The sequence below is a fragment of the Rana temporaria genome, chromosome 3, assembly GCF_905171775.1.
Source record: "Rana temporaria chromosome 3, aRanTem1.1, whole genome shotgun sequence".
NCBI lineage: Eukaryota > Metazoa > Chordata > Amphibia > Anura > Ranidae > Rana > Rana temporaria.
This window is the reverse complement of record NC_053491.1, coordinates 134126590-134153205: the sequence shown is the minus strand read 5'-3', so window position 1 is coordinate 134153205 and position 26616 is coordinate 134126590. Positions and strand designations below refer to the sequence as shown.

The window sequence follows — 26616 nt, the reverse complement described above, 5'->3', positions numbered from 1 at the left end:
ACATATGGAATAGATTACCTATTCCGCCACAATTCCTCCAGCATAACGGTGAACTTTGGTTTCCAAATTTGGAGATTCTATAAGGGGTGACGTACCACCTAAGTGCTATTTTCTTGGATATCTCCCAGTGGTTGATACATCTAGAGGAGGAATAGATTGAGCTGAACGCTTTAGTCCACTGAGCTTCCGTGATTGTTATTCCTAGGTCGGACTCCCACTTCCTGAAGGGTTGAGATTTAACAAAGCGCAACTTGCTTTGGAAGAGGTTGTAGAAGAATGAAATACCCTTACGGGGTGTTGGGGAAGTGTGATAAAAACTCCACACCTCCCTAGCCATGAATATACGATACGGTCCTAATGAGTTCAGGAAGTGGGAGATGCGAAGATAGGCATAATGGTCTGGGGAGCCCAGGTTGAACTTGTCTTCTAAGGATTTGAAGGTGAGAAGGGCATCCCCCAGGAACAAGTCCTGAACAATTCCAATCCCCCTTGCCCTCCAGCTGGATAGGGAGAGGTTCGGGATGACTAGAGACAGTGTTTCCAACGGGATGGGGACCTCTATTAACTCAGAAGTGGGAAATTGAACCTCCCTCAGAGCCCTTCAGGCCATCAATGAGGCCCGGAGTGTAATCGGGAGGTCCCGTAGACCAAATGGTCTCCAGACATCTGCCAGGAGAAGAAGATCAAGGCCGGTGGCTGGACCCAGGGCCCGTTCGATGGACCCCCAAACTGAATCAGCCTGGGGGGTCACCCAAGTCGCAAGTTGCATCAGAATAGACGCTCTATAATAGTCCCTAATGTCCACCAGTCCCATACCTCCGGCCCTCCTATGTTTAGTCAGTAGCGGCTTAGAGCATCTGGGACGTCTGGAGCGCCAAATGAATCTGGAAAGAAGTGTGTTTAGGGCTTTAAGATATGTGGCTGGTAGAGGGATAGGGAGAGTTCTAAACACGTAGAGTATCTGCGGAAGAAGTAGCATTTTAAATGCCGCCAGTCTTCCAGACCAGGACATTTCTACATTAGCGAGTCTGCAAACTTCTTTAGTTAATTTATCAATTAAGGGTGGGTAGTTGGCACTTGCTAAATCACTCGGGTCTGGGGTCAGCTTAAGGCCCAGATAGGAGATATGGGATTTAGCCCAGGAGTAGGGGAAACTCAATTGAAGTCTCGACTGTAAGGGGGAGGGAACACTCAGTCCCAGGATAACCGATTTGGTAAAGTTAACTTTATAGAATGAGATCTCACTAAACACCTGTAGGGTATCATGAGCATGGCGTAGGGACACTTGGGGGGAAGTCAGAAAGAGGATGATGTCATCCGCAAACAGATTGATAACATGGGACCTATGCCGTATCCGAAAGCCCTCAATACCTGGGTGGGACCTGATCCTCTCCGCCAATGGCTCCATCAGCAGATTGAAAATTGAGGGGGACAGAGGACACCCCTGGCGGGTGCCATTTGATATTGAAAAGGTGTCTGACAGTAGGTTTGAGGTATACACCTGGGTACACGGGGAGGAGTAGAGAGCGAGGACTGCCGAGAGTATCGGCCCAGAGAACCCAAATTTCCCCAGGGTGTTTTTCATATATCCCCAATGTATCCTGTCGAACGCCTTCTCCGCATCCAAAGAGAGTAGCAGAGAAGGCGTCCGACAGGATCTAGCATGTTGCATAACCCCCAACACCCTCCTTGTAGCATCTGACGCCTGCCTCCCTGGAGTGAAGCCAGACTGGTCAGACTTAACAAGAAAGGGAAGGACAGATAAAATTCTATGAGCCAATATCTTTGCATATAATTTTACATCGGAGTTTAACAGCGAGATCGGCCTGAAGTTGGAAGGAGTGGTGGGGTCTTTACCAGGTTTTGGGATAGTAACCACATACGCCTTGAGCATCTCAGGAGGGAAGGAGGCGGAGGACACCGCTTTGGCATATAAGGTATGTAGAGCTGGGACCAGCTCGTCTTGGAACGTTCTGTAATAATCGTTCGGAAGACCGTCGGGTCCCGGGGATTTGCCTAGAGGGAGAGAGCTAATAATCTTTCTAATTTCAGGCTCCGAGATAGGAGCATTAAGAGAGTCTAGTTGTGATTGAGAGAGGGACGGAAGGTTAACACTAGCTAGGAATTCCTGGATCTTGTCATCAGAGGGTTGTGGAGTGTCAGGGTCATCCCTGAGGTTATACAGGGACGAATAGTAATCGGCGAAGGAGTTCGCTATGTCTTTAGGATTGATAATTTTGTGCTTGTTGGTCGGATGGATCAGGAAAGGGATCTTAGCTTTGGTTCGGGCTGCTCGGAGCCTTTGGGCTAAAAATTTTCACGCACGATTGCCCGACGAGTAATGGTTCAATTTCAGCCGTTGGAAATGTTTATCATATTGCTCAATAAGAAGGGACCTGAGCTCTGCCCGACGCTGCGATAGGGTTTTCCCTAGTGCCGCATTAGCACAGGATTTATTTTGAGCTTCTAAGTTTTTTAAGTCATCTAGGAGCTGAGTCATTCTCAGTGTCCTCTGCCTTTTTTCCCTTGCACAGATCTGAAGGATCACTCCTCTAACCACTGCCTTATGGGCACACCACACAGTAGTTGTGTCAGAAACCGACCCCACATTATTTGCAAAGAATTCCGACAAACATTTAGCAATGGTAGTAGCATGAGTAGGCACTTGAAAAACTCTCGAATTTGCCCTCCAAAGATATGCAGGACTGGGAGTGTGCCCCTCCGCCACCGTTATAGAGACAGAAGCGTGATCTGACCACGTTATATTGTGGATGGCGGAGGAGGACACTGCCTGCAAAAGCATCTTATCAACCAGTATGAGGTCAATTCTAGAGTAGGAATTGTGCCTGGCTGAATGAAAAGAATAGTTACGTTCTGTTGGATGATGGCACCTCCAAACATCAAAGACGTCTTCTGAGTGCAACAGCTGCTGGAGTTGAGGAGGGGGTCTTTTCAATGTAGAGGAGGAGTCCAGGGCACAATCAACTGTCAGGTTGTGGTCTCCACATATTACCAGGGACCCTCGTTTCACCGAGGCAATCTTAGCATAGGTCTTTTTCAGAAAACGGAGCTGATGGGAGTTAGGTACGTACACATTAGCAATAGTGAAGGGTTTGTTGTTAATTTCTCCCACCACGACCAGGTATCTCCCCCCAGGATCTGCAAGAACTTGCTGTAAGCTGAAAGCCACTGAGTCCTTTATAGCTACCAAAACACCCTTGTTCTTGGCTGGGGTAGAGGCCATAAAAACGTGCGGGAAGCTTTTGTGTGAGAAACTAGGCGGGTTGTCAGTGGAGAAATGGGTCTCCTGAAGGCAGAGGACGTCTGCCTGGAGGGCCAGAGCCTCTCTCCAGACCGAGGCCCGTTTGGCGGGGTGGTTAAGCCCATTCACATTAAAGGACACAATTTTAACCGCCATTTGGGGATAGTAAACGAGATTGGAAACAGTACCTTGGTTTCATCCGTGGAAAGCAGTTCATCTTGTGGTGCGTCCAGCTTTCAGTGCCGAGTGGATCCAGCCTTCCCAGGGCTGTGGGGAGAGTAGGGGGTGTATACAGATCTTTCCGGTGTAGAACAGAGTCCGACGCCCAGAGGGGAGGAAAATAGGTAAAAAGGTCAGAGTCAAAGGAAAAAAAAAACAACACGGAGTTCACTAAAAAAGCTTGAAAAAGCAAGAACCAGAGGGTAGAATTTCTACCCATAATCATAATCAAGGGGGATCAAAGGAACGAAACAACCTGAATACTCCGGATGGAGTGGGAACCTTGGTGTGATTACTGAGCCACTACATTCTGTAGGGGGAAAGGATCACTCAGTGCGCTTCTTGCCTCTTTTCTTCCTAGACACTGTTTGCCATTGGTAGTGCTGATCAATCTTGGCAGATGGCATGGGACCTGAGGGTGTCTGAGCTGGGAGGATATCCAGGGATCGGAGCAAAGAGAGGCCCTCCTCTAGACTAGCAATGGTTGTGTCTTTCCCATCATGAGTGACAGTAAGCTTCACTGGAAAACCCCATCTGTAGGGGATGTTGTGATTGCGCAGAGCTTTGGTGATCGTCACCAGTGACCGTCGCTTCTGCATAGTGAATTGTGATAAGTCTGCGAACAGTTGAAGCCCAGCAAACTGTTCCGGAAGTTGTTGAACTTTTCTGAAGGAGACCATGAGCTGCTCTTTAACTTGATAAAAATGTATCCTCATCAGGACATCTCGGGGTACATTCTCAGGCAAGAAACCTGGTTTGGGCAGTCTGTGAATTCTGTCAATCTGCAGCTCTGACTCAGAGACATCAGGGAGGATCTGCTGCAACAGGCCTCTGGCAAATTTCTGTAGCTGGGCGGGGAGCACTGTTTCAGGGACCCCCCTTAGCTTAACATTATTACGCCTTGACCTGTCCTCGAGGTCAGCGACCTTTGCCCTCAGCCAGGCTATTTCAGTATCATGTTCAGAATGGGCATCAATCAGTGAGTTGTGGGAGGATGCAAATTCTCCCATTTTTTCTTCTACGTGGGTGATTCTCTCCCCCAGCTCACCTACATCTGCTTTAAAGTTCCTCATGCACTGCAGCATGTCCGCATGCATGGAGCTTCTGAGGGAGACAAGCATGTCTTTTAACGTAGTGTCAGACACTGCCTTCCCTGAGGTGGGGAAGGCAGTGAAGGGGTCAATTAGCTCCCTCGTGTCCTCCAGGGCCTCAGCCCCCCCGCTCACCTGACTGATGTTCGCCTCCAGGCGAGGCCTAGATTTGGCAGGGCTCCTGTCGGCCGGGGACGATCCGCCCGGAGAGTGCTGTGTGGCGCCTGGATGCATCACTGGGCTCGAGGCCGTTGATCGGGAGCTGCAGGGTGAGGTAGGGGATGCGTCCTCCAGGCCGGCGCCGGCGCCATCTTGTTTTAGGCCGCGGCTTTTGGGAGGATAGAATTCTTCCAATTTCCGGGGCTGGGACCCCTCTTTTCTCTTACGGGTCATGCCACCCGTGTCTCCGAACCCTCCGGCGAGAATGGGGCAAGTGATGGGCGGAATATCCGCCGCTGTAGCTAAGTGCTAGGTTCCCTTGGACGGAGCAGCGCGGTCACACGTCCATACAGCCGCGCGGTAGCCACAAGTTCCTATTTTAATAATCTTCATCCAACAAATCATATTGTGACTTTATAATTACTCTTGTTTGAGACAATTATTTTTGTTCTGATGATGGGGAACAAAAAAGGTGGTCAGTGACTGTATATGGAAAAGATACCAATTTAACTCTTACGCCTACAGGCATGGTAATTTCAGCCCTGCCTATACCTAAATGTAAAATCAGGATGTGTGCACCCAGGGGTCTTTCAACCCGACTCTCTTCTGTCATGATCTTGGCAAGTGATGAAGTCAAAGATGTATGGGGTAGCACAAAAAGCAGTTTTCAATGCAATATGAATTTTTTGTTACTGCTAATGATATACTGAAAAGAGACATATACACCCCACCCACTGGCCTCTTTCCCACTCTCACTCTCACTCTCAAAAACGCAATATAACAGAAAGAAACAAAAAAAACACAGTCCATAAGTGATTCTTTCCACAGGTGAGTTCAATCCAAAAGACCATCAAAACATGCAAAAGGTCTTGAGTGCTACTGCAGTCACCACCATCTAATACGGCTTCACCCGAAGTGATCTTGCCAAGAGATAGGCTTACCAGATGCAGCGGACCCCTTTCGTGAAAAATGGGTCTAATGAGCTGAGCAGGTTTAAGTGCCTGCACACTGTTCACCACCTTTAAGACTGCTATCGATCTTTCAACCAATGGTATCCAGGAATCCATCCAAAAATTAAACAGGAGAGAGCTATAGTGCATTACCTTTTATTAAAATATGACAAATATAAAAAGCTGATTGGCCCCTTACTTGGAGGGTGCCTGCCCGGCACTAGGACTGCATGCGTCTTTGTCAGGACCCAGACTGCCTCTCGTGGGTCACTGTATGTGAAGGGCGCGTTTGTATTGCAGAGTGTCAGCGCGGGATCAGCTGCTGTGCAGGAATGTCAGACTAGCCTCCGACAATTGTTTCGTGGGTTACCACGTCATCATCTTCTGATGGCTCCTTCCAGCAGGATAATGCACCATGTCACAAAGCTCAAATCATCTCAAATAGTTTTTTTGAACATGACAATGAGTTCACTGTACTCAAATGGCCTTCACAGTCACCAGATCTCAATATAATAGAACACCTTTTGGGATGCAGTGGAACTTGGAATTTGCATTACAGATGTGCAGCTGACAAATCTGCAGCAACTGTGTGATGCTATCATGTCAATATGGACCAAAATCTCTGAGTATCTCGGAATATACAGCAACTACTTTAATGAAAATCTCTGAGGAATGGTTTCAATACCTTGTTGAATCTATGCCATGAAGAACGGCATGAAGGCAGTTTTGAGGGCATTAGGGGGACCGACCGGTACTAGAAAGGTATACCTAATAAAGTGGCAAGTGAGTGTAGAAAAAATAGCTGCACGTGAGTCTGCACACCCCAGTTTTAGTAAACCTCTATGTGTTCCTGCTGTGCAATTATGAAGCACAACAGGTAACATTTAGCTAATATGTTCACAAAAGCCAAATAGATTTTATGAAAGATTCTGAGGCCCCGTACACACGAGAGGATCCATCCGCTGGAATTGATCCGCGGACCGGCTCCAGCGGATAGATCCACTGGTGTGTACAATCCAGCGGATCTGTTTCCGCAGATTTTTATCCCCTGGGATGGATTTCAAGCGGATAAAAATTTGAAGAGATGCTTTCAAATCTATCCGCTTGAATCCATCCCAACGGATTGATCCGCTGGTCTGTACAGACTCACCGGATCAATCCGTCCGAATGGATCCCCCGCATGCGTCGTAATGATTGGACGCATGCGTGGAATTCCTTATATGACAGCGTCGCGCACGTCGCCGCGTCATCATCGTGGCGACGGCGCGACACGTCATCGCGAGGGAATTTCGGCGCGGATTTCGATCCGATGGTGAGTACACTCCATTGAATCCAAATCCGTGGAAATCCTCGAGAGGATTTATCCGCGGAAATGGTCCATTGGACCGTATCCGCGGATAAATCCTCTCGTGTGTACTATGCCTCAGAGTTCTTTATACATACTATTGTTCATAAATTGGAGTCTAACTTCAGTTCATTAACTTTTTCAGAATAAGGTCGATTAAAGTCATTGTAAAGGCAGAAGTTTTTTTATCTAAATGCATTTTATGCATTTAGATAAAAAAACTTCTGTGTGTAGCAGGCCCCCTCAGTACCCCTAATATTTTCCTCGGGACTCTCCAATCAGGAGAGGGGGGAGAACAGCAGCTCCGTTCCTAAATGGACAGACAGAGCTGCAGCTCGACTTGGGTGCCACCATAGCAAACTGCGGTATGACATGTTTGTTTTTGTTTTGTTTTTAAAACACGACTTTACAATCACTTTAGGTTGTGTCCTTCGATGACAGTGGTAAGTATAGATGTTCTATCACCCATTAAGGGACTCCTGTTCTTTTGTTATCTCATTGTCCACCAGTGGCGTCCGTGGTAATTTTCTTTGCCCCCCCCCCTCTTCAATCGGTCAGTTGTTCGGTGTGGATAGATGAACAGATAAATACATAAGCCTCTTTGACATGGGTGACATCCAATCAGTCTATGCATAGAAAACAATAAATCCTATTCAATTTACATCAGCTTCCCCCAGAGTGACAATTCTGCTGTCTAAAGGTGCCTCTGTGCTCCTTCATCCAGAGTGGGGACACTCTAATACAGGAGTTGTGTTACTGGTCAGATCACCAGGTAAAAACAGGGGGGGGAGATAAAAAAATGGAGCCCCCACACCTAATAATGGATAAGCAGCAATATTACATTTTTGATTTTGTGTTTAACCATTCGAGATCCGCGCTATAGACAAAAGACGTCCACAGCGCGGCTCTCAAGTGCTGGGTGGACGTCCCTGAACTGTGCCCGGCGCATCGCTGGGCAGCCGATGCGCGTGCCTGGTGGCCGCGATGTCCGCCAGGCACCCGCAATCGGCTGTGACAGCAGGGATGTGGAGCTCTGTGTGTAAACACAGAGCTCCACGTCCTGTCAGGGAGAGAGGAGACCGATCTGTGTCCCTTGTACATAGGGACACAGCATCGGTCACCTCCCCCAGTCAGTCCCCTCCCCCCACACAGTTAGAACACACCCAGGATACACATTTAACCCCTTCCTCACCCCCTAGTGTTAACCCCTTCACTGCCAGTCACATTTATACAGTAATTAGTGCATTTTTATAGCACTGATTGCTGTATAAACGTGAATGGTCCCAAAATTGTGTCAAAAGTGTCCGATACGTCCGCCGCGATATCGCAGGCCTGACAATCGCAGATCACCGCCATTACTAGTAAAAAAATAAATAAAAATAAAAATCATAAATCTAGCTCCTATTTTTAACAAAAATATGTAATAGAATACCTATCAGTCTAAACCGAGAGATTTTTTTTTTTTTTTTTTAAATGGGATATTGTTATAACAAAAAGTAAAAAATATTGTGTTTTTTTTTTCAAAATGTTCTGTCTTTTTTTGTTTATAGCGCAAAAAATAAAAATGGCATAGATGATCAAATGCCACCAAAAGAAAGCTCTATTTGTGGGAAAAAAATGATAAAAATATAATTTGGGTACAAGGTTGTATGCAATTGTCATTCAAAATGCGTCAGCACTGAAAGCTGAAAATTGGTCTGGGCACGAAGGGGGTTTAAGTGCCCAGTAATGAAGTGGTTAATACAGCTTTAATAAAAACATAAGGTTGCACTGTAGTGCATACATAAACTTCACTTAGCTTCTAATATTGTAACTTGAAAAACTTATACAAACATTATTGCTTTGCATGATTTCATATAGTAGGGCTATTATTATACCCAGTCCAGCAGTGAAAAGATTACAGAACTATCATCTTAAAACCTCCATCTTGCACAATGTCCAAGACTGCAGTATCTTCACATTTGTTAAGTACAATATACTGTTCCATTTATTTCACACAGTAATAAAAAGTATATCTAACTACTGTCTAACTATTTGGCAACAATTTAACAGCATTGCAATTCAAAATCACAATAAATCCTAAAGCTGCTTCTAGGGAATGAAAGCTACTTCAATATATATTTTGCATGTTATTTTTCTTTCTGTGCTGGAGGCATTTTAAAGACACTGCACATTGAACACAACCAACATGTGTGCATGCTGTCAACAGATACTGTATAGCTTGAAGCAGTTATTCACATGACCCACTACTGCCACCCTGTGTCAAATATTGTAACATGCTCAAATTTGAATCAATCAAAAATATTATAATGAAAAAGGAAACAAAATATATACAAGGGACATTCATTTTTTAAATATTTTACAGATCATTTCTGTTAAATTTATAACAAGAATGATATTTTTTAAAGCAGGAAAACTATAATATTGTTATACAGTATTTTTACATATTTTGAAATGTACAAATCATTTACCTTAAAGAGCAAATAGCTTGACAATGATTGTTGTCTGATAATACATGTAAATATAGTTTTCAACATAGGAATTGTTTTTCTATTTCACATTTTTATTCATATTGTTTTTAAAATTAACATGCAGACCAAGATCTTCGCACAAGTGAAAGTAACAGCGGATGAGACGGATTATAACACTGGAAGATATGCTTTTGAGGATCTTTTATTCACATTTTTTTTTAACATTTTTTCCTCCAATTGCTCAAGTACCCCTTGCAGTGTAACTGTTTGTCCCAACCCATGTCAGGCTGGGTTCACACCGGTAGGACAAACGCTCCGACATTGGGAGCACATGTCGCATGACATGTATAAATCAATAGTTCCCTATGAGAGCCATCTTAACTGGTCTGGCACAAGTCGGTCCGACCTTGAAAAAGGTTCCTGCACTACTTTGGTCCAACTTTGAATATCACTGAAGCCAGATCAAAGTCAGATCATCGTCTTAACTGATCCGACTTTGGCATGTGACATGTGTTCTGAGGATCTTGCAGGGGAACCCCACGCCAAATTCAAAAAACAAAACAGCATAGAGTTCCCCCTCCAAGAGAGTCTGGTATGGATTTTAAGGGGAACCCCCAACGCCAAAAAAAAGGAACCCATACCAGACCCTTATCTAAGCATGCAGCCCGGCAGGTCAGGAAAGGGGGTGGGGACTAGCGAGCGCCCCCTATCCTGGACCATACCAGACCACACACCCTCAACGCTGCCCCCCACCCCAAAGCACCTTGTCCCATTGTTGATGGGGACAAGGACCTCTTCCCGACAACCCTCGGCTGTGGTTGTCGGGGTCTGCGAGCAGGGGCTTATCAGAATCTGGAAGTCCACTTTGACATAGGGGCCCCCCAGATCACGGCCCCCTCACCATATGTGAATGAATATGTGGCACATTGTATCCCTAGCCATTCACCTAAAAAAAGTGTCAAAAATAAAAAAAAGTACACAAGTTTTTGACAAAGTAATTTAATAAAGCAGCTCCAGCATCTCTTCTCCTTACGATTTCTTTCTTACTTCTCCATCTGGTGATGACCTCCTCCGGTTTGATTCTTCTCACTCCGCTGATGACTTCCTCTGGTTCGGTTCTTCTCCCTCCACTGAAGTCTTCTTATGCTGCCTGCCGGTTCGCCTCTCTCCGATGTCTTCTCCCTCTGCTGATTCTCCTCTCTCTGCTGTCTTCTCCCTCTGTTCTTCCTCCAATCTTCTCCAGATGCTTGCTCCCACTGTAATGCGAGGTCCACCATGTGCCATTGCTTATATAGCCATGGGGTGTAACCACCTGGTGACATCATTCAGATGCCCTGCCCCCTTTTGACATCACTGCCCATGGTATGATACAGTACAATGTACCCCATATTCATTCACATAGGGGGAGGGGCCGGGATAAGGGGGCCCCCTTGTTAAAGGGGGCTTCCAGATTTCAATAAGCCCCCGCCCACCTAGGGTTGTCAGAAGAGGCCCTTGTCCCCATCAACATGGGGACAAGGTGCTTTGGGTAGGGGGTGAAGGGCCCCCTGCTCCAAAGCACTTACCCCCCAATGTTAAGGGCATGTGGCCTGGTATGGTCCAGAAAGGGGGCTTGCTCATTCCCACCTCCTTTCCTGACCTTCTGGGCTGCGTAAGGGTCTGGTACGCATTTTTTTGGGGCGTGGGGATTAACTGCAACCTGCATAGGTGTGAACCAGGCCTAAGCCACATATAAATTATGGACTACAATTTTGGGCCACCACATAGTAAGGCTGGATTCACACCTATGCAGTTTTAGTGCTTTTTGCATTTTGCAGATTTGCATTACACAGTCAATTTAACATGATTTCCTATGGAACACGTTCTGTAGGTCAAATCTGCAAAATGCAAAAAGCACTAAAAATGCATAGGTGTGAATCCAGCCTAAGAAAGGCTTGCACAATAATAAAGGATTTGCAGGCAGGTTGGTAAAAGCTGAAATCCAGACAAATATAAAAGACACAAATTAATTTAACTCTATACTTATTAATTCATCATTAAAAGTATTTTTTAAATACAAGCAGTGTGAGTACTAGAATGTGGCCTGTGAGGCCCCGTACAGACGAGCGGACCTGTCCGATGAAAACGGTCCGCGGCCCAGTATGGAAGTGTAGTGTAGTGTAGGGTAGCATGAACTGCCTGCAATTTGTATGTGATGCAGGAACCCGTACTGGATTTGCACAGGTTCTCGCATTGCAGAAGTGTGAACCGAGCCTTAGGCCCCATACACACGAGAGGATTTATCCGCAGATACGGTCCAGCGGACCGTTTCCACGGATAAATCCTCTCAAAGATTTCCGCAGATTTCGATGCGATGGAGTGTACACACCATCGCATTGAAATCCGCGCGGAAATCCTCTGCCGATGACGTGTCGCGCCGTCGCCGCGATTATGACGCGGCGACGGGCGCGACGCTGTCATATAAGGAATTCCACGCATGCGTCAAATCATTACGACGCGTGCGGGGAATCCCTTTGGACGAATGGATCCGGTAAGTCTGTACAGACGAGCGGATCCATCCATTGGAATGGATTCCAGCAGATGGATTTGTTGTGCATCACAGCAAATATCCGATCTGCTGGAATCCATCCCAGAGGAGATTTCTCCGCGGAAACAGATCCGCTGGCGTGTACACACCATAGGATCTATCCGCAGAAACCCATTTGCTGGGATTTATCTGCGGATGGATTCTATCGTGTGTACGGGGCCTTAGAGGTCAATCAACATGTACACACACTGTGGTTCAAAAGTAAGAATTGCCATTTTTTATCTTTATTTCCACTCTAGGATCTAGTAAATAAAAATCAACAATATATATATATAAAAAGGACGCTTGAAGCTTTTCTTATAACTAATATGCCTCATATTTATAACTAGTGAAGCATAACATGGAAACAGTTTAATCTGGGGAAACAAATGATATTGTGTAGTCAGCTCTTTGCATCCCCATGCAAGGCAGAACTGACCACAGTTGCCCGAGGGTTTTGGTTTGTGTTCATTTGGAAAAAAGGAATTCACAAGAGGCAAAATTTCATGGACATATGTCTTTTTTTCAACCTAGTTAACGTAAAACTAAACTCTCAAGAAAGAATATTTTATTTTTAGAACACTGTAAATAATATGGGATCTCATTCTATAAATTATTTTATGGACTTTGTGTGGCTGTGTGTTCTCCAGCTGTTGCTAAAAATCAAACCCTGTACACACGGCCGGGAATCTCGTCAGGAAAAAAACATTGGCTTTCCTGATGAGATTCCTGGCAAGCTTTCTTGCTCGCCGAGTGTACACACACACCATTCAAAAGAACCGCCGTTCTATTGAATGGCAAGAACGCGGTGATGTCATCGACTACGACGAGCATGCGCTCATCACATTTGATGCTGTTGCCGCCATCTTGTTACACCCTACACTATGCCTTGTAAGCTACCGCGCATGCGTCAAAGTCTCATCGAGCATGCGTAGGCTTACCGGGGTCAGTAAAGCATACACACGCTCGGGTTTCTCAGCAGAAAAACACTGCCGAGAATCCTGACGAGAAAAATAGAGAGCAGGTTCTCTATTTTTCTCGTTGAGATTCCCGGCAGTTTTCCTGACGAGAAACCATACATACGGTTTTCTCTGCAAAAAGCTCTCCCAGCAGCTTTTTTGCTGAGAAAACCATGCGTGTGTATGAGGCCTCACAGTTTTACAGCAGTAACTACGGAAAACAACAGTTCATTGACACAGCTGCCTGTAGGCCAGCTCTGGAATGTGAAGGAAATGGTTGACAATGCTAAAAGTAAAAGTGTTGTCACCCTAAAAGATACCTTTAGATAGACCTTACTAGTAGAATCCCGAGGTATCATTTAGTTAAAAAACAGGTAATTCTGTATATTAAAAAATATATTTTATAAACCTTACAGCAACAAGGAAAAACTATATTTGGTTTGTGTTTCTAAAAAAAAGGTCCTTCCAGATCCCCTCCTTAGGCCCCGTACACACGACCAAACATGTATGCTGAAACTGGTCCGCGGACCAGTTTCAGCATACATGTTTGGTCGTGTGTAGGCGCGAGCGGGCCGAATTCCAGCAAACATTTGCCCGCCGGGCCTTTTCCCAGCGGGCAAATATTCGTGGACGTGTTTTAAAACCGTCCGCTGGAATCCTGCCCGCTCGGACATGTACGGTCGTCAGTACAGACCTGCCGTACATGTCCAGGCGCCCGCCGTCCCTCGCATGCGTCGAATGACTTTGACGCATGCGTGGAAGCCTTTAAATGGCAGGCCCGCCCACGTCTCCGCGTCATCGTCGCGGCGACGACGCGGACACGCCCCGCGTATTGTTTACGCGCGGACTTCTGTACGATGGTGTGTACAACCATCGTACAGAAGCCCTCTGGCAGGCATGTACGGTGAAAACGGTCCGACGGACCGCTTTCATCGTACATGTTTGGTCGTGAGTACCCGGCCTTAGTCTACCTCCCTATGCCAGTCCCACTGACTCGAATAGACATGCTCCTCTAGTATAGATACAGCCTATTCAAAGATATGTGTTATGAGTGTGCAGATGTGGGCAGCCCAACATTACAGTTTTACTGGAGCAGTAGGAAGAAGCCCTTTGAGGAGGTACTAGTTAGTTATCGAGGGTGATGGGGAGGGGAGAAAAGGAAATCTTTAAAGCCTTTAAACCTTTTTTCATGTAAGTGGCAGGGGTGTGTGTGTGTGTGTGTGGGGGGGGGTAGAAAAACATAAATTGCTGGGCCAATGAACTACTGTCCCCCAGCTGCTCACCTAAATTGTAAAATACAGCCGTATGGAGGGTGCGTAACAACCACAAGCCAAATGCATGGATTGCAGTTTCAGCACATTGGTCACATTATAAGTAAAAAAACAAGAAACAAAAAAATCTTGTATTCAGGAAGATCCCACCCTGAGTGACTGATGCCGCGTACACACGATCATTTTTCGGCATGTAAAAAGCAACGTTTTAAAAAATGTCATTTATAATGATCGTGTGTGGGCTTCACATCATTTTTCGGGTTCTGAAAAGCGAAACAATTTTTTTTAGAACATGCTGCATTTTTTAACAACGTTTTAAACAATGTCCTTTTTCGGGTTGTAAAAAATGATCGTGTGGGGGCTTAAACGACGTTAAAAACCTGTGCATGCTCAGAAGCAAGTTATGAGATGGGAGCGCTCGTTCTGGTAAAACTACCGTTCGTAACAGACAGAAAAGCGCAAATCGTCTTTTACTTACACAAAATCAGCTAAAGCAGCCCAAAGGGTGGCGCCGTCTGCATGGAACTTCCCCTTTATAGTGCAGTCGTACGTGTTGTACGTCACCACGCTTTGCTAGAGCATTTTTTTTTATCGATCGTGTGACGGCAACATCGTTTTAATGATGAAGTTGGAAAAAATTTAGTTTTTTCTAGAGGCTGAAAATTTCGTTTTTTACAAGCCGAAAAATGATCGTGTGTACGTGGCATCAGAGTGGCTTCCTAGCCACACTTTATTTTTTTACAGAATGTGCTAGTGTCTCTAAAGCCTTCAAAAGGTGAACACACTTTTCGTTTACATACACTTACTTATTTAACTTGGTCACATACTGGGTTTATGTATTGCAGACAACAAAATATTTTGATTAGCCTATATACGATTCCTCCTGTATTGAATTGTATTGTAACTGTACTGTTTGCCCTAATGCGATGCACAAACTGTTTGTGCTATATAAATCCTTTATAATAATAATATACTGTTAATTAAATCACACCACATTACACATAAACCTAAGGCTCTTAGTCAGTTGAGAAGTGTATTGCTTTGAGACATCTGGATAGAAAAGTTATGTAGGATGGTATCTAAAATAGAATCACAATTAATTTAGTAATTCTGAATCATTTCTTGAGCATATGGTCATGTAGTCCCCACTGTGTTCATCTTCACTCACCCAGCAGGGATGAATACGGTGATGTTTTCAGAAAAGCCATTTGTTGTAGTTTTCTGTAACTATGTTCAGTAATACATTGCAACTGTTCTAGGAGTTGATGTGATGCATTAGTATATAATGGTTCTGTCTGCTGCCTATTTCGTACAACCTTTTGCATTATTCTTCGTAAGTGGATATTTTCTAGAGAAAATAACCAATGAAGCTGTGGCTTCAGGCAAATATACACTTGGTATATATGTCTGATATTTAGATTTCCTTCTACCATAAACAGTGTTAGGAATTATATCACAAACAAAATACAAAGCTTAAAGGGGTTTTAAACAACATTTTTTTGTCATACTTACCTCCACTGTGTAGTTTGCTTTGCACAGAGTGGCCCCCAATCCACCTATTCTGGGGTCCCCTGGCGGCGCCATCAGCTCCTCCCCGCATCGGTAAACCCCCTAGGAGAAGCGCTCTCCCTGGGGATTTATGTGCAGGCACGCTCCTGTTTCTGACTTTTGCGTCCGTAGACACAGAATGTCGCCCTCACCCCAGGATTGGATTTGATTGACAGCAATGGGAGCCAATGGTTGTGTTGCTATCAATCTATCCAATCAAGTGCCGAGACAACGGGCAGAGAGGTACATCACGTCTCCGCTGTGGGAACCAATGGGCTCAGGTGAGAAAAGTCAGATGGAGCAGATAAAGAAAGGAAGTCACCGCTCAAGGTAGAAGATGCAAATGATGAACCTCCTCACCGGACCTGAAGCCACGGTGCTGGCAATGCATGTAGTAATGCAAAATGAAGGGCAATGTCTGGACAGCCGCACTCCAAAAATATTGCTTTTTATTGTAAAAACAGGATCACAGGATACATGCCAGAGCAAACAAGATACAAGCTGACATGTTTCACACTATAGCTTAGTGCTTAATCATGATGAGGTGAGTAAAACAGGGGGGGCTGGTCAGTGTCAAAAGTTTTGTCACCTTAATGCATAGGAAAAAACATGAGGGTTTACAACCCTTTAATTACTCTACAAACACCCTGAATTCACTAGACTATCCTATATGCATGTAAAATTAAGAAGAACCTAAAGCAAGAGGAATCAGAGGGCCCTGCTTGTTAGAGCTTGCAATCTAGGAGGGAGGGTCAAGTGATACAAAAGGTATGAGCTGAAGGAGAAAATAAAAGTACAGTTAGGTGGAGGCAGGGTAGGCTTCTCTGAAGAGAAACGTTTTCAGGAATCGCTTAAAAGTGGACAAAGCAGGAGATAGTCAGACAGATTGGGGTAGGGAATTTCATAGGATGAGGAAAGGCTTGGGATAAGTCCTGCAGGCAAGCATGGGAGGAGAACTAGAGAGCAGAAGGTATTGGAAGGAACAAAGAGAATGATTTGGTTAGTAATTTGAGACTGGCTTAACGAGGCAGCTGGGGGCCAAGTAAGTGGATGGCTTTGTAAGTTAATGTTAGTATTTTGAAATTAATTTGTTGGGTGGGTGGCAGCCAATGGGACTGGCAGAGAGGAGTAGCAGACACTGAATGGTTGGTAAGGTGGTATAGTCTGGCAGCAGCATCCATGATGGACTGAATGGGGAATAGTCTATGTAAAGGTAAGCCAGTGAGGATGGAGTTGCAGTAGTCAAGTTGAGAGATAACCAGTAAATTCAGAGCTTTGTGGTGTCATTGGTTAGGAAGGGGCATATTTTGGAGATTATGCAGAGGCTAAGGCGACAAGCTTTGGAAAGTGATTAGATGGGGGGCTAAAAGGAGAGTTCAGAGTCCAGAATTACACCTAGCACCCTGCATGTGGGAAAAGGTTGATGGTTGTGCCACTGATCTTGATAAAAAAAAGTCAGGGGAAGGGGCATGTGTGGTAGGAAATATGATGAGCTCAGTTTTGTATAGACTGAGTTTGAGGAAATGTTATGACTTCCAGACTGATATGGAAAGAAAAAAGTGCAGCACTAAGTACTATCTGGAGTGAAGCCAAATATGTAGTGTAAGTATTCAAATCAAGTGCTCAAATCAAGTCCAAGTGTAGAAATAAGCAGAGTCACGTTAAGGAAAACTGAATTGTAAAAACGTTTGGAGTAAGTCCTCTCAAACACATGTCGGGTACATACATATGGTACTTACTCCATACGTTTTTACAATTCAGTTTTCCTTAACGTGACTCTGCTTATTTCTACACTTGGACTTTGCCATCAGAGTTTTCACTTTGATTTCTTTGGACTGGTTTATGTACATTGCTATTTGTGACATCCATTAGCACTGCCATATGGCCATACACCTTTTTAAGTATTTGGACATATCTATCTGTGGTATTCATTTGTGATACACATCCATTCTCACTTGATTGTGAAGCACCCTAGTGGTACCTTGTGGCATCACACTTACCCTGATTTTCACTTTTTTTTTTTTTTTTGCACATTAATTGATATCTACACTAATTTGGTTTAGTGCATTCTCACATTTGCTCCATACATGGAGCACTTGATTTGAATACTTACACTACAAATTTGGCTTCACTCCAGATAGTACTTAGCGCTGCACTTTTTTCTTTCCATTTTTGCATACAACATTGTCCATTGTTGGTGCTGGCAGCTATATTTCTACTCCTTTCATTTTTATGTTTAGCGCAACTTTTTCTTTATTTTTTATTCCAGACTGATATGTCTGTTAGTAAATTAGTGATGTGTGAGGAGACTAATGTTGTGAGCAGAGGAGTAGAGAGATAGATTTGGGTGTCATCAGCATAAAAATGATAATGAAAACCACAGGAGGCTAAGCGCTGATCCAGGGAGGCGGAGTTGGGAATAGGAGAGGTCCAAGAACAGAACATTGCACTTTATTGTTTCATATATAGGGGGCACGGTGGTAAAAGGACTGAAGATTTTATTTTTTGATTTGCTGTTACATGTTTTATGTACTTTATGAACTGTAGCTGCTGGATTTATTTAAATTGAGTTATAAGAGTGAACAGCAGAGTGCTTCAGATACAGTATTCTATCTGCACTGTAAGTAAAGGCGCACTTTAGGTCACTTGTGTAAACGTGGCTAACACACAATTTTATCATTTTTAATATGTTGAGTTCATTGTTTCAGTGAGAGACATGAATGAAAACAGTTATATTTTAATGTTCTGAACATCTTACAATAAGCCAGTTAGGGGGAAAAAAACTGCTGCATCCTTAAAGAGCAAACACTTCCAAACCCCTACAGGTATGACCAAATGGTGAGCTTTCCTTATTAGAAGGTACATCAACGGATTAAGAATGAACCAGTCACTCCCATTTAGAATGAGCATGCAATGAGTCTGGTGAAGCCAAGAGCTACTTCTTTACAGCAACAAAAGGTGCACATTTTTATTTATTTTTTTTAGTTACTCTTTAACTACAATAACTTGTCAGATATTGAAACTTTACAAGTTATACCATCTGTATGTAATTGTTTAGTATATTATACATTGAAAATCACACAAGGAAATGCTATTTTGCATAACAGGGGAAGTGTCAGGGAAGGTTCCCCCTGCTGGTGTTACTGCTATGTTATCCTTGGGCTGCAGTACTGGCGTCCACCAGCGGGGCGTTCTTAGCAGTGTGGAGCACACAGCCCTTCCTGCGTTCAGGTGTGACCTGAATGCAATCAGCACGCCTCTATAAATACCCGGCGTGTGTAATCACTCCTCGCCCTGGTATCGTCATACCTCCTGGACCTGAGCTTGTATTTGACCCTGATTTCTGGACCTGATCCTTGATCCCTGCCTGGACTTGTCCTCCCTGTGTCCTGATTCCTGTCCCTATCCTTACCCATCTACTGACCTCCCATGTGTATGACCTTGGCTTGGCTCGTTTATGAATACGGTATTCCCCTTTATTTGTACATACTGTTTGTCGATTTATTGTGCACTGGTGGTTCACACATTTGTAAATAAACACCTTTATTTCACTACTCACCTTGTTTGGTTCCTCTGTGCGGTCACACAGTCTGATCTACCAGCATTCCTGACAGTATACCAGGGCCATCCCTTGATCAGACGTGATTGCTTTGAGGAACCATACTGGTGTAGTGTGTGGCTCTAAAGATGGATTTCAATGAAATCATTTACTATTCTCTGCTGGCAGAGGAGGATGAGGAATATTGTCGCCAGGTTTTTGAGGGATGGACAAGTGACCAGCTGATGGAAGCCATCCGATCAGCCCATTCCATGGTGGATCAGGGTTATATGTCTTATGATGATGTTCAGGCATTAATCCGTTTGTGTGTAAAGCCAGCCCTGTCATTTATTCCTGATGGCAGTGACGATTTCTCTCCCCCCTTCAGTCATGACCAAGTTGAATCCTTGATATGGTTATTAGAGGATGATCCAGTTTCTTTTGATGAACATTATTCCTCTTGTTCCCAGCAGAAGTTGTCTGAGTGCATTAGTTCAGTGCAGTCTCTGATTAGACAAGGTGTGTGTGAATCTGCTTTTGTTCAGCCTGTGCTGCAGGCCTGGTCAGATCTCCTGATTCCAGCAAATCCACCTGTTTCCAGCCCTGCCATTAACCACTCACCTTCCCAAAGATCCATCTGTCCATCACCAATGGCAACCCCAGTTGAAGCTCAGTATACACTGCTTCCCACCAGATACCAATATCCAGTCTCTGCTCCCTGTACCTATCCTGCATACAACCCACCTGTCTCTTCTCAGCCGCCTACTAACCCACAAAAACTTCCCCCAGCTACTGTTCCCTCTACTCTGCCATATCCCAATCCTCCTTTCCAGTCCGCTGCACCCCTTACCTACAGAGCTTCTGTGGCTAAGCCCAAGAAAAAACGAAAGTTTTTCCCAACCAAGATGATCCTGCCAGTAACCCAACCTGTCTCCACACCAACCAACCTGCTCCAGTCTGCTTGCATGCCAGCTGAACCTGATTCTGCCAAACCTCTACCTGCTATGCGGCCAGTTTGCCAGCCTGATCCTGTATGCCAGCCTGAAGTTCCTGTGCCAGTTTGCCAACCTGAAGTTGCTGTGCCAGTTTGCCAGCCTGAAGTTGCTGTGCCAGTTTGCCAGCCTGAAGTTGCTGTGCCAGTTTGCCAGCCTGAAGTTGCTGTGCCAGTTTGCCAGCCTAAAGTTGCTGTGCCAGTTTGCCAGCCTGAAGTTGCTGTGCCAGTTTGCCAGCCTGAAGTTGCTGTGCCAGTTTGCCAGCCTGAAGTTGCTGTGCCAGTTTGCCAGCCTGAAGTTGCTGTGCCAGTTTGCCAGCCTGAAGTTGCTGTGCCAGTTTGCCAGCCTGAAGTTGCTGTTTCAGTGCCATCTGCCCTGCCTGTTTTAGCGCCATCTGCCCTGCCTGTTTCAGTGCCATCCGCTGCCCAGTCTGAGGTGTCCCTGCCCGCTGCCCAGCTCGACGACCCAGAGTTTGCTGCCCAGCTCGACGTCCCGGAGCCTGCTGCCCAGCTCGACGTCCCGGAGCCTGCTGCCCAGCTCGACGTCCCGGAGCCTGCTGCCCAGCTCGACGACCCGGAGCTTGCTGCCCAGCTCGACGACCCGGATTTTGCTGTCCAGCTCGACGACCCGGAGCCTGCTGCCCAGCTCGACGACCCGGAGCCTGCTGCCCAGCTCGACGACCCGGAGCCTGCTGCCCAGCTCGACGTCCCGGAGCCTGCTGCCCAGCTCGACGTCCCGGAGCCTGCTGCCCAGCTCGACGTCCCGGAGCCTGCTGCCCAGCTCGACGTCCCAGAGCCTGCTGCCCAGCTCGACGACCCGGAGCCTGCTGCCCAGCTCGACGACCCGGAGCCTGCTGCCCAGCTCGACGACCCGGAGCCTGCTGCCCAGCTCGACGACCCGGAGCCTGCTGCCCAGCTCGACGACCCGGAGTCTGCTGCCCAGCTTGATTTGCCCCTATCTGCATCCCAGCTTGATGTACTTTTTGCCCAACTTAAGATTTCTGTACCCGCTGCCCAGCTTGAGCTGCACTTTGCCCTGTTAAAAGTCATGGACTTTCATCCGGCCCAACCTGATGTGACTTTATCTGCTGCCCAGCTTGACACCACGGACTTTCCCCAGCAACATCTAATTGGAGCGTCCGGAGGCCGCTCCTTTGGGGGGGGGTACTGTCAGGGAAGGTTCCCCCTGCTGGTGTTACTGCTATGTTATCCTTGGGCTGCAGTACTGGCGTCCACCAGCGGGGCGTTCTTAGCAGTGTGGAGCACACAGCCCTTCCTGCGTTCAGGTGTGACCTGAATGCAATCAGCACGCCTCTATAAATACCCGGCGTGTGTAATCACTCCTCGCCCTGGTATCGTCATACCTCCTGGACCTGAGCTTGTATTTGACCCTGATTTCTGGACCTGATCCTTGATCCCTGCCTGGACTTGTCCTCCCTGTGTCCTGATTCCTGTCCCTATCCTTACCCATCTACTGACCTCCCATGTGTATGACCTTGGCTTGGCTCGTTTATGAATACGGTATTCCCCTTTATTTGTACATACTGTTTGTCGATTTATTGTGCACTGGTGGTTCACACATTTGTAAATAAACACCTTTATTTCACTACTCACCTTGTTTGGTTCCTCTGTGCGGTCACACAGTCTGATCTACCAGCATTCCTGACAGGAAGGCTAAGAGTTTTGCTTTAATGTCAACCACCCCCTTTTTGTTGGTATACCTGCTAAGTGAACATTAATAGGGCCATTGCCATTAAGAAAGCCATCGACAAGCTTAACCTAGGTGGTGAGCACACTACAGGACATTTATAAAGATAGACCCTCTAAAAACTGTGCAGAGTTAAGTCTTTTATGCAAGATACTAAAAATTGTGCCTAGGTTTAATAGTTCCAATAAATAGTATATTTTGCAACTCTGCTTGCAAAACTACAGAATCTCACATAAATTAGACCCTCACATTCCACCAAAACTCATGTTTGTAATAGTAAAGTAGTTCTCACATTCCATGCATTAGTATTTCCAGTATTCAATTACTCAAAACAGGGTCTGCTTTTATAATTGTTTTCAGTTTATTTTAGTTCTTTTTTTTTTATCACAGCTGTATTTGAGACTGGATCTTAGAAAAACCTGCTATAGGTAGCTTTGTTTAGATGCCGTCAATAAAACCCAAGTGTGATCATTATTTTGATGTAAAATAGCTTCTGTGTGATTTTTTTCTTACCTCTGTTGATCAGTTGGAGATGAATGAGCCTTATCATAATCTAATTATCAGTGTCTGCAGGAAGAGATGTTTCAGCCAACCTGTGTTGGCTCATAGCAACTAAAGAGAGCCAACCCTGGAAAATTACAGTTCAGAAGTGAAAATATAGAAATATGCATGGGAGTGGAGTGTTATCAATAATATCCCATCACAAAAGGCATCATGCCTTTATTTAAATATTGTTAAATCACCATTTTGTAATGGGATCAGACTATTATATAGCATGAAACAAATGTTTATTTCAGATATATTTATCTGACAAAAATTGAAATGATATCCTTCATAACAAGTAGTTCATTTTTTTTTTCATAACTTGCACATCCAGAGGTCAAAACATCAACCAGCTTCATTCAAGATTTTAGAAGATTACAAGTAGGGTCATGTACATCTGTCAACATGTTTCACAGTGTCCTACTGCTTCCTCAGGACCTTTTGACCTTTGTTGTTTTCATGTGCATATAAAACAAAACTGAGGAAGTATATACCATAATGATATATGCATGTCAAATAATATAATCAACTAAAAATAATAACATTGTACATTCCAAAAACCTAAATTACCCTCCAAGAAATCTTAAAAAAATATACTAAACAAATATTTTTCTATTTTCTCATTTTGATTCCTTGGAGTATAGTTTATGTAATTGTAATTGTAATGTAATTATTTTTGGTTGATTTATATTATTCGACATGAATCTCATTTTAGTATATATTTTCTCAGTTTTGTTTTATATGTACAGGAAAACTTTGTCCAAAGCGGGAGAGGAAGCAGGAGACCCTGTGAAATGTGTTGACCCATGCACATCAACCCTACTTGTAATGTTCTAGAATGAAGCTGGTTGATGCTATGACCTCTGGATGTGCAAGTTATGAAAAATAGCCTTAAAATTATTAGTTATAATGGATATAGTTTTAATTATGGTCAAATAAATATATTTGTAAATAAGATTTTTTTATACTATATAACAGTCTGGTTGACTATTTGAGGCATAAAGTCCCATTACAAAATGGGTATTCAGAAGTGAAAATCTGAACCCTATTGGACGGTAGGGAACAATTCAGACTGTATGACCTAGCTCTCCCTCAAACACTCATCTAAATAAGGTCTTGGGTTCTTTGTAGCATCAATCTGAATTTTTTTTCATTGCATAATTGCATATGTTTATGCCAGAAAGAATAGACTTACTGTTTTATTCTTATTGTAGAGTTTAAATGTTTCCGTGGCTTTATCCTCTCCTCCATCAGTAAACAACATGATGATCTTATTACAGTTTGCTCTTGATACATTAGTCTGTAAAGCAAAACAAAAAAAAATGTCGTTATTAAACGATAGAATACATAGCCATCAACAATTCTACTATTTTTATATTGTATTTGAAATTATATTGATGCAAATTACCACAGCCTTTACAAAAATTTACAAGAAGGTACCATAGGCAAGCTTATTAAATAAAGGTTCATTCCAAGCGAAAGGGATATTTCACACTCATGTATAGGGCTGGTCCTTTAAAAAGTGATATTAATTGTATGTAGGTAGTCTAGCAGGCTCAGTCCAGTAACATTCCAGAGTATTCCATAGTACTTGGCTCTGTTCCCACCCACCAACTTCTCACCCCTAGTGCTGCAGTCTACAGGGATTACCTTAAAATAAAACAATCAGTACAGTATTTCTGGAATAATATGTAAATAACATGTAAAACTTGACTGAACAATTAAAGGAGTTGTAAAGGCAGAGGGTTTTTTTTATCTTAAAGGGACACTAAAGGTTCCTGTTTAAAAAAAAAAAAAGGTTATACTTACCTCCACTGTGCAGCTTATTTTGCACACAATGGCCCCAATCCTGGTCTTCTGGTGTCCCTTGGCAGCTGTCTCAACTCCTCCCCAGTATCAGCTAGCCCCCTTCATGGGAAGTGCTCTCTGAAGGGGGTGAGCTTGCGGGCGTGCTCCTGTGATACAGCCGGCGGCCATAGCCGGCCCCGCCCCCCAGTGTGCGTCATTGCATGTGATTGACAGCAGTGCAAGCTAATGACTGCACTGCTATCAATCTAGCAAATCTAGCCAATTGGCGGCCAGACTCTGAGGAGATGGGGACACGCACAGCAGATTCAGGCTCAGGTAAGTAAAACGGGGGACTGGGGGGGCAGTCTTTGCCAGGTTTGCATTATGGTAAAAACAAACAAAACTTTACAACCCCGTTAATGCATTCTATGCATTAAAATAAACAACCCTTTGTGTGTAGCAGCCTCCCCAGCACCCCCTAATTACTTACCTGAGCCCATCTCTCTCCAGCAATGTCCACGAATGTCTAAGCTGTCCGGGACACTCTGGGATTGGCTAAGACACAGCAGCAGTGCCATTAATTCCCACGGATGTCAATCAAAGTCAGTCAGCCAATCAGGGGAGATTGTTTTACTTATTTTTTAAACAAGACATCTCTTTAAGGTTTGGACCATCTTTGCTACTTCCAGAGCTTCCTTTTTAGTCATATTAGAGGACATATAAGAATATGGCGTACCAAGCTTCAATTTTAAACAAAATTACAAGATTTCCATATAACTTCTACAGCCTGTATCTCAAGATCTATACTGTTCATTGTGGCATATGGCTCTTCCTATGCAATTTCATAATATAATGTTTTACTTAGCCAGCAACTTAAAAGTAACTCTGCCACCCCAGTCATACACATGCATACTAATGCGCATGTATGGGAAAATGTGTGTATGTAAGCAGCAATTGCGGTGCACATGTGAGGTATCGCTGTAAATGTCAAAGAGAGAGCAATAATTCTAGGTCTATCATTTAGTGTTAAATCTAAATTGATAATCTGTAAAGGCTTTTAACTGTTGTCTATGAAAAAATGTTGCATAGTTTTCCATCATTTCAAAGGGGCAAGCAGTTTTAAGGCTTTTATATTTTGGCATTTTTTTTTTTTCATTATTTTATCTCATACTACAATAAATTTTAGCAAAATAATTTTCTAAAAATATGCATTGAACAGTTGTGCAAATATTGTGCAATGTAGGAAACTGAAATTACTACCATTTTATTATACAGGGCCTCTGCTTTCAGAAAATATATAATTGTTTAGAAGTTTATAGTAATTTCTATAAAATAAAAAAAATGCAGATTATAAGTTGTGTAAAAAATAACAAAATATCCCTTGTAGAAAAGGGGGTAACATTGGCATTATTATGACCAGTAATCTGACCCGGCTGCCTCAAATGCGAGTACATGTATTGATTTCTTTACAGAGTGAAACTGTATATAAATAGATAAAACTTAAAGAGAAGTTCCGCCCGCCCCTTTAAAAAATAAAAGTCAGCAGCTACACATATTGTAGCTGCTGACTTTTAACATTAGGACACTTACCTGTCCTGGAGTCCAGCAATGTCGACACTGCACATGCACAAAGCGTGCTGCACTCTCACACTGGCCCGACAGAAGGGCAGGCCGAGCTGCTGGTGTACTTTGCAGCGGCCTTCTCTCTTCTCCCCCTAAAAGGTGCCAAATGTGGCACCGGAGGGGGGGGGGGAGATAAGTGGAAGTTCTACTTTTGGGTGGAACTCTACTTTAAATCTAGTGACCCCTAGTGGTGAAAAGTGGTTGCATCAGTCTTGATTTATCTCCCTCTGCCTTTGAGCACACCTTGAGGAGATGTGTGCCAATCCCTGGATGTGTGGTGGTGTGTCATAGGTCATGCCTGATCAGTAAGGCTGGAAGGCAAAAGAGGGGGATGCAGAGAGAAGGATGATGGCCATGTGCCATGTCTTTGTACCACTCCTCCAATTATAAGCACAATGAAAGTCACAACAGACACCTCTGAGGCAGCTGGGTTAGACCAGAGAAACAGGTCAGGGTTATGGGTCTCGAAAAGATGGTATGTCACTGAGACATTGACTAGAGTACCACTACTGGAACTAGTAATATACAACCAAGACCTTAGTCTTTGGAACTGAGAGCCTTTATTTTATATGCACACTTGGATG

At 44.3% G+C, this 26616-nt stretch overlaps 1 protein-coding gene across 8 annotated transcripts in view; it reads right to left on the bottom strand.

Annotated features, from left to right (window-relative positions):
• Nucleotides 1-26616, bottom strand: part of CACNA2D1 (calcium voltage-gated channel auxiliary subunit alpha2delta 1) — an 856738-nt gene that overhangs the window by 170120 nt on the left and 660002 nt on the right. For all 8 annotated transcript variants that reach the window (XM_040343442.1, XM_040343444.1, XM_040343443.1 and 5 more), the window contains one exon: nucleotides 23817-23921. In XM_040343442.1, the coding sequence (XP_040199376.1) occupies nucleotides 23817-23921 (105 nt within the window). The remainder of the gene's footprint in view (nucleotides 1-23816; nucleotides 23922-26616) is intronic.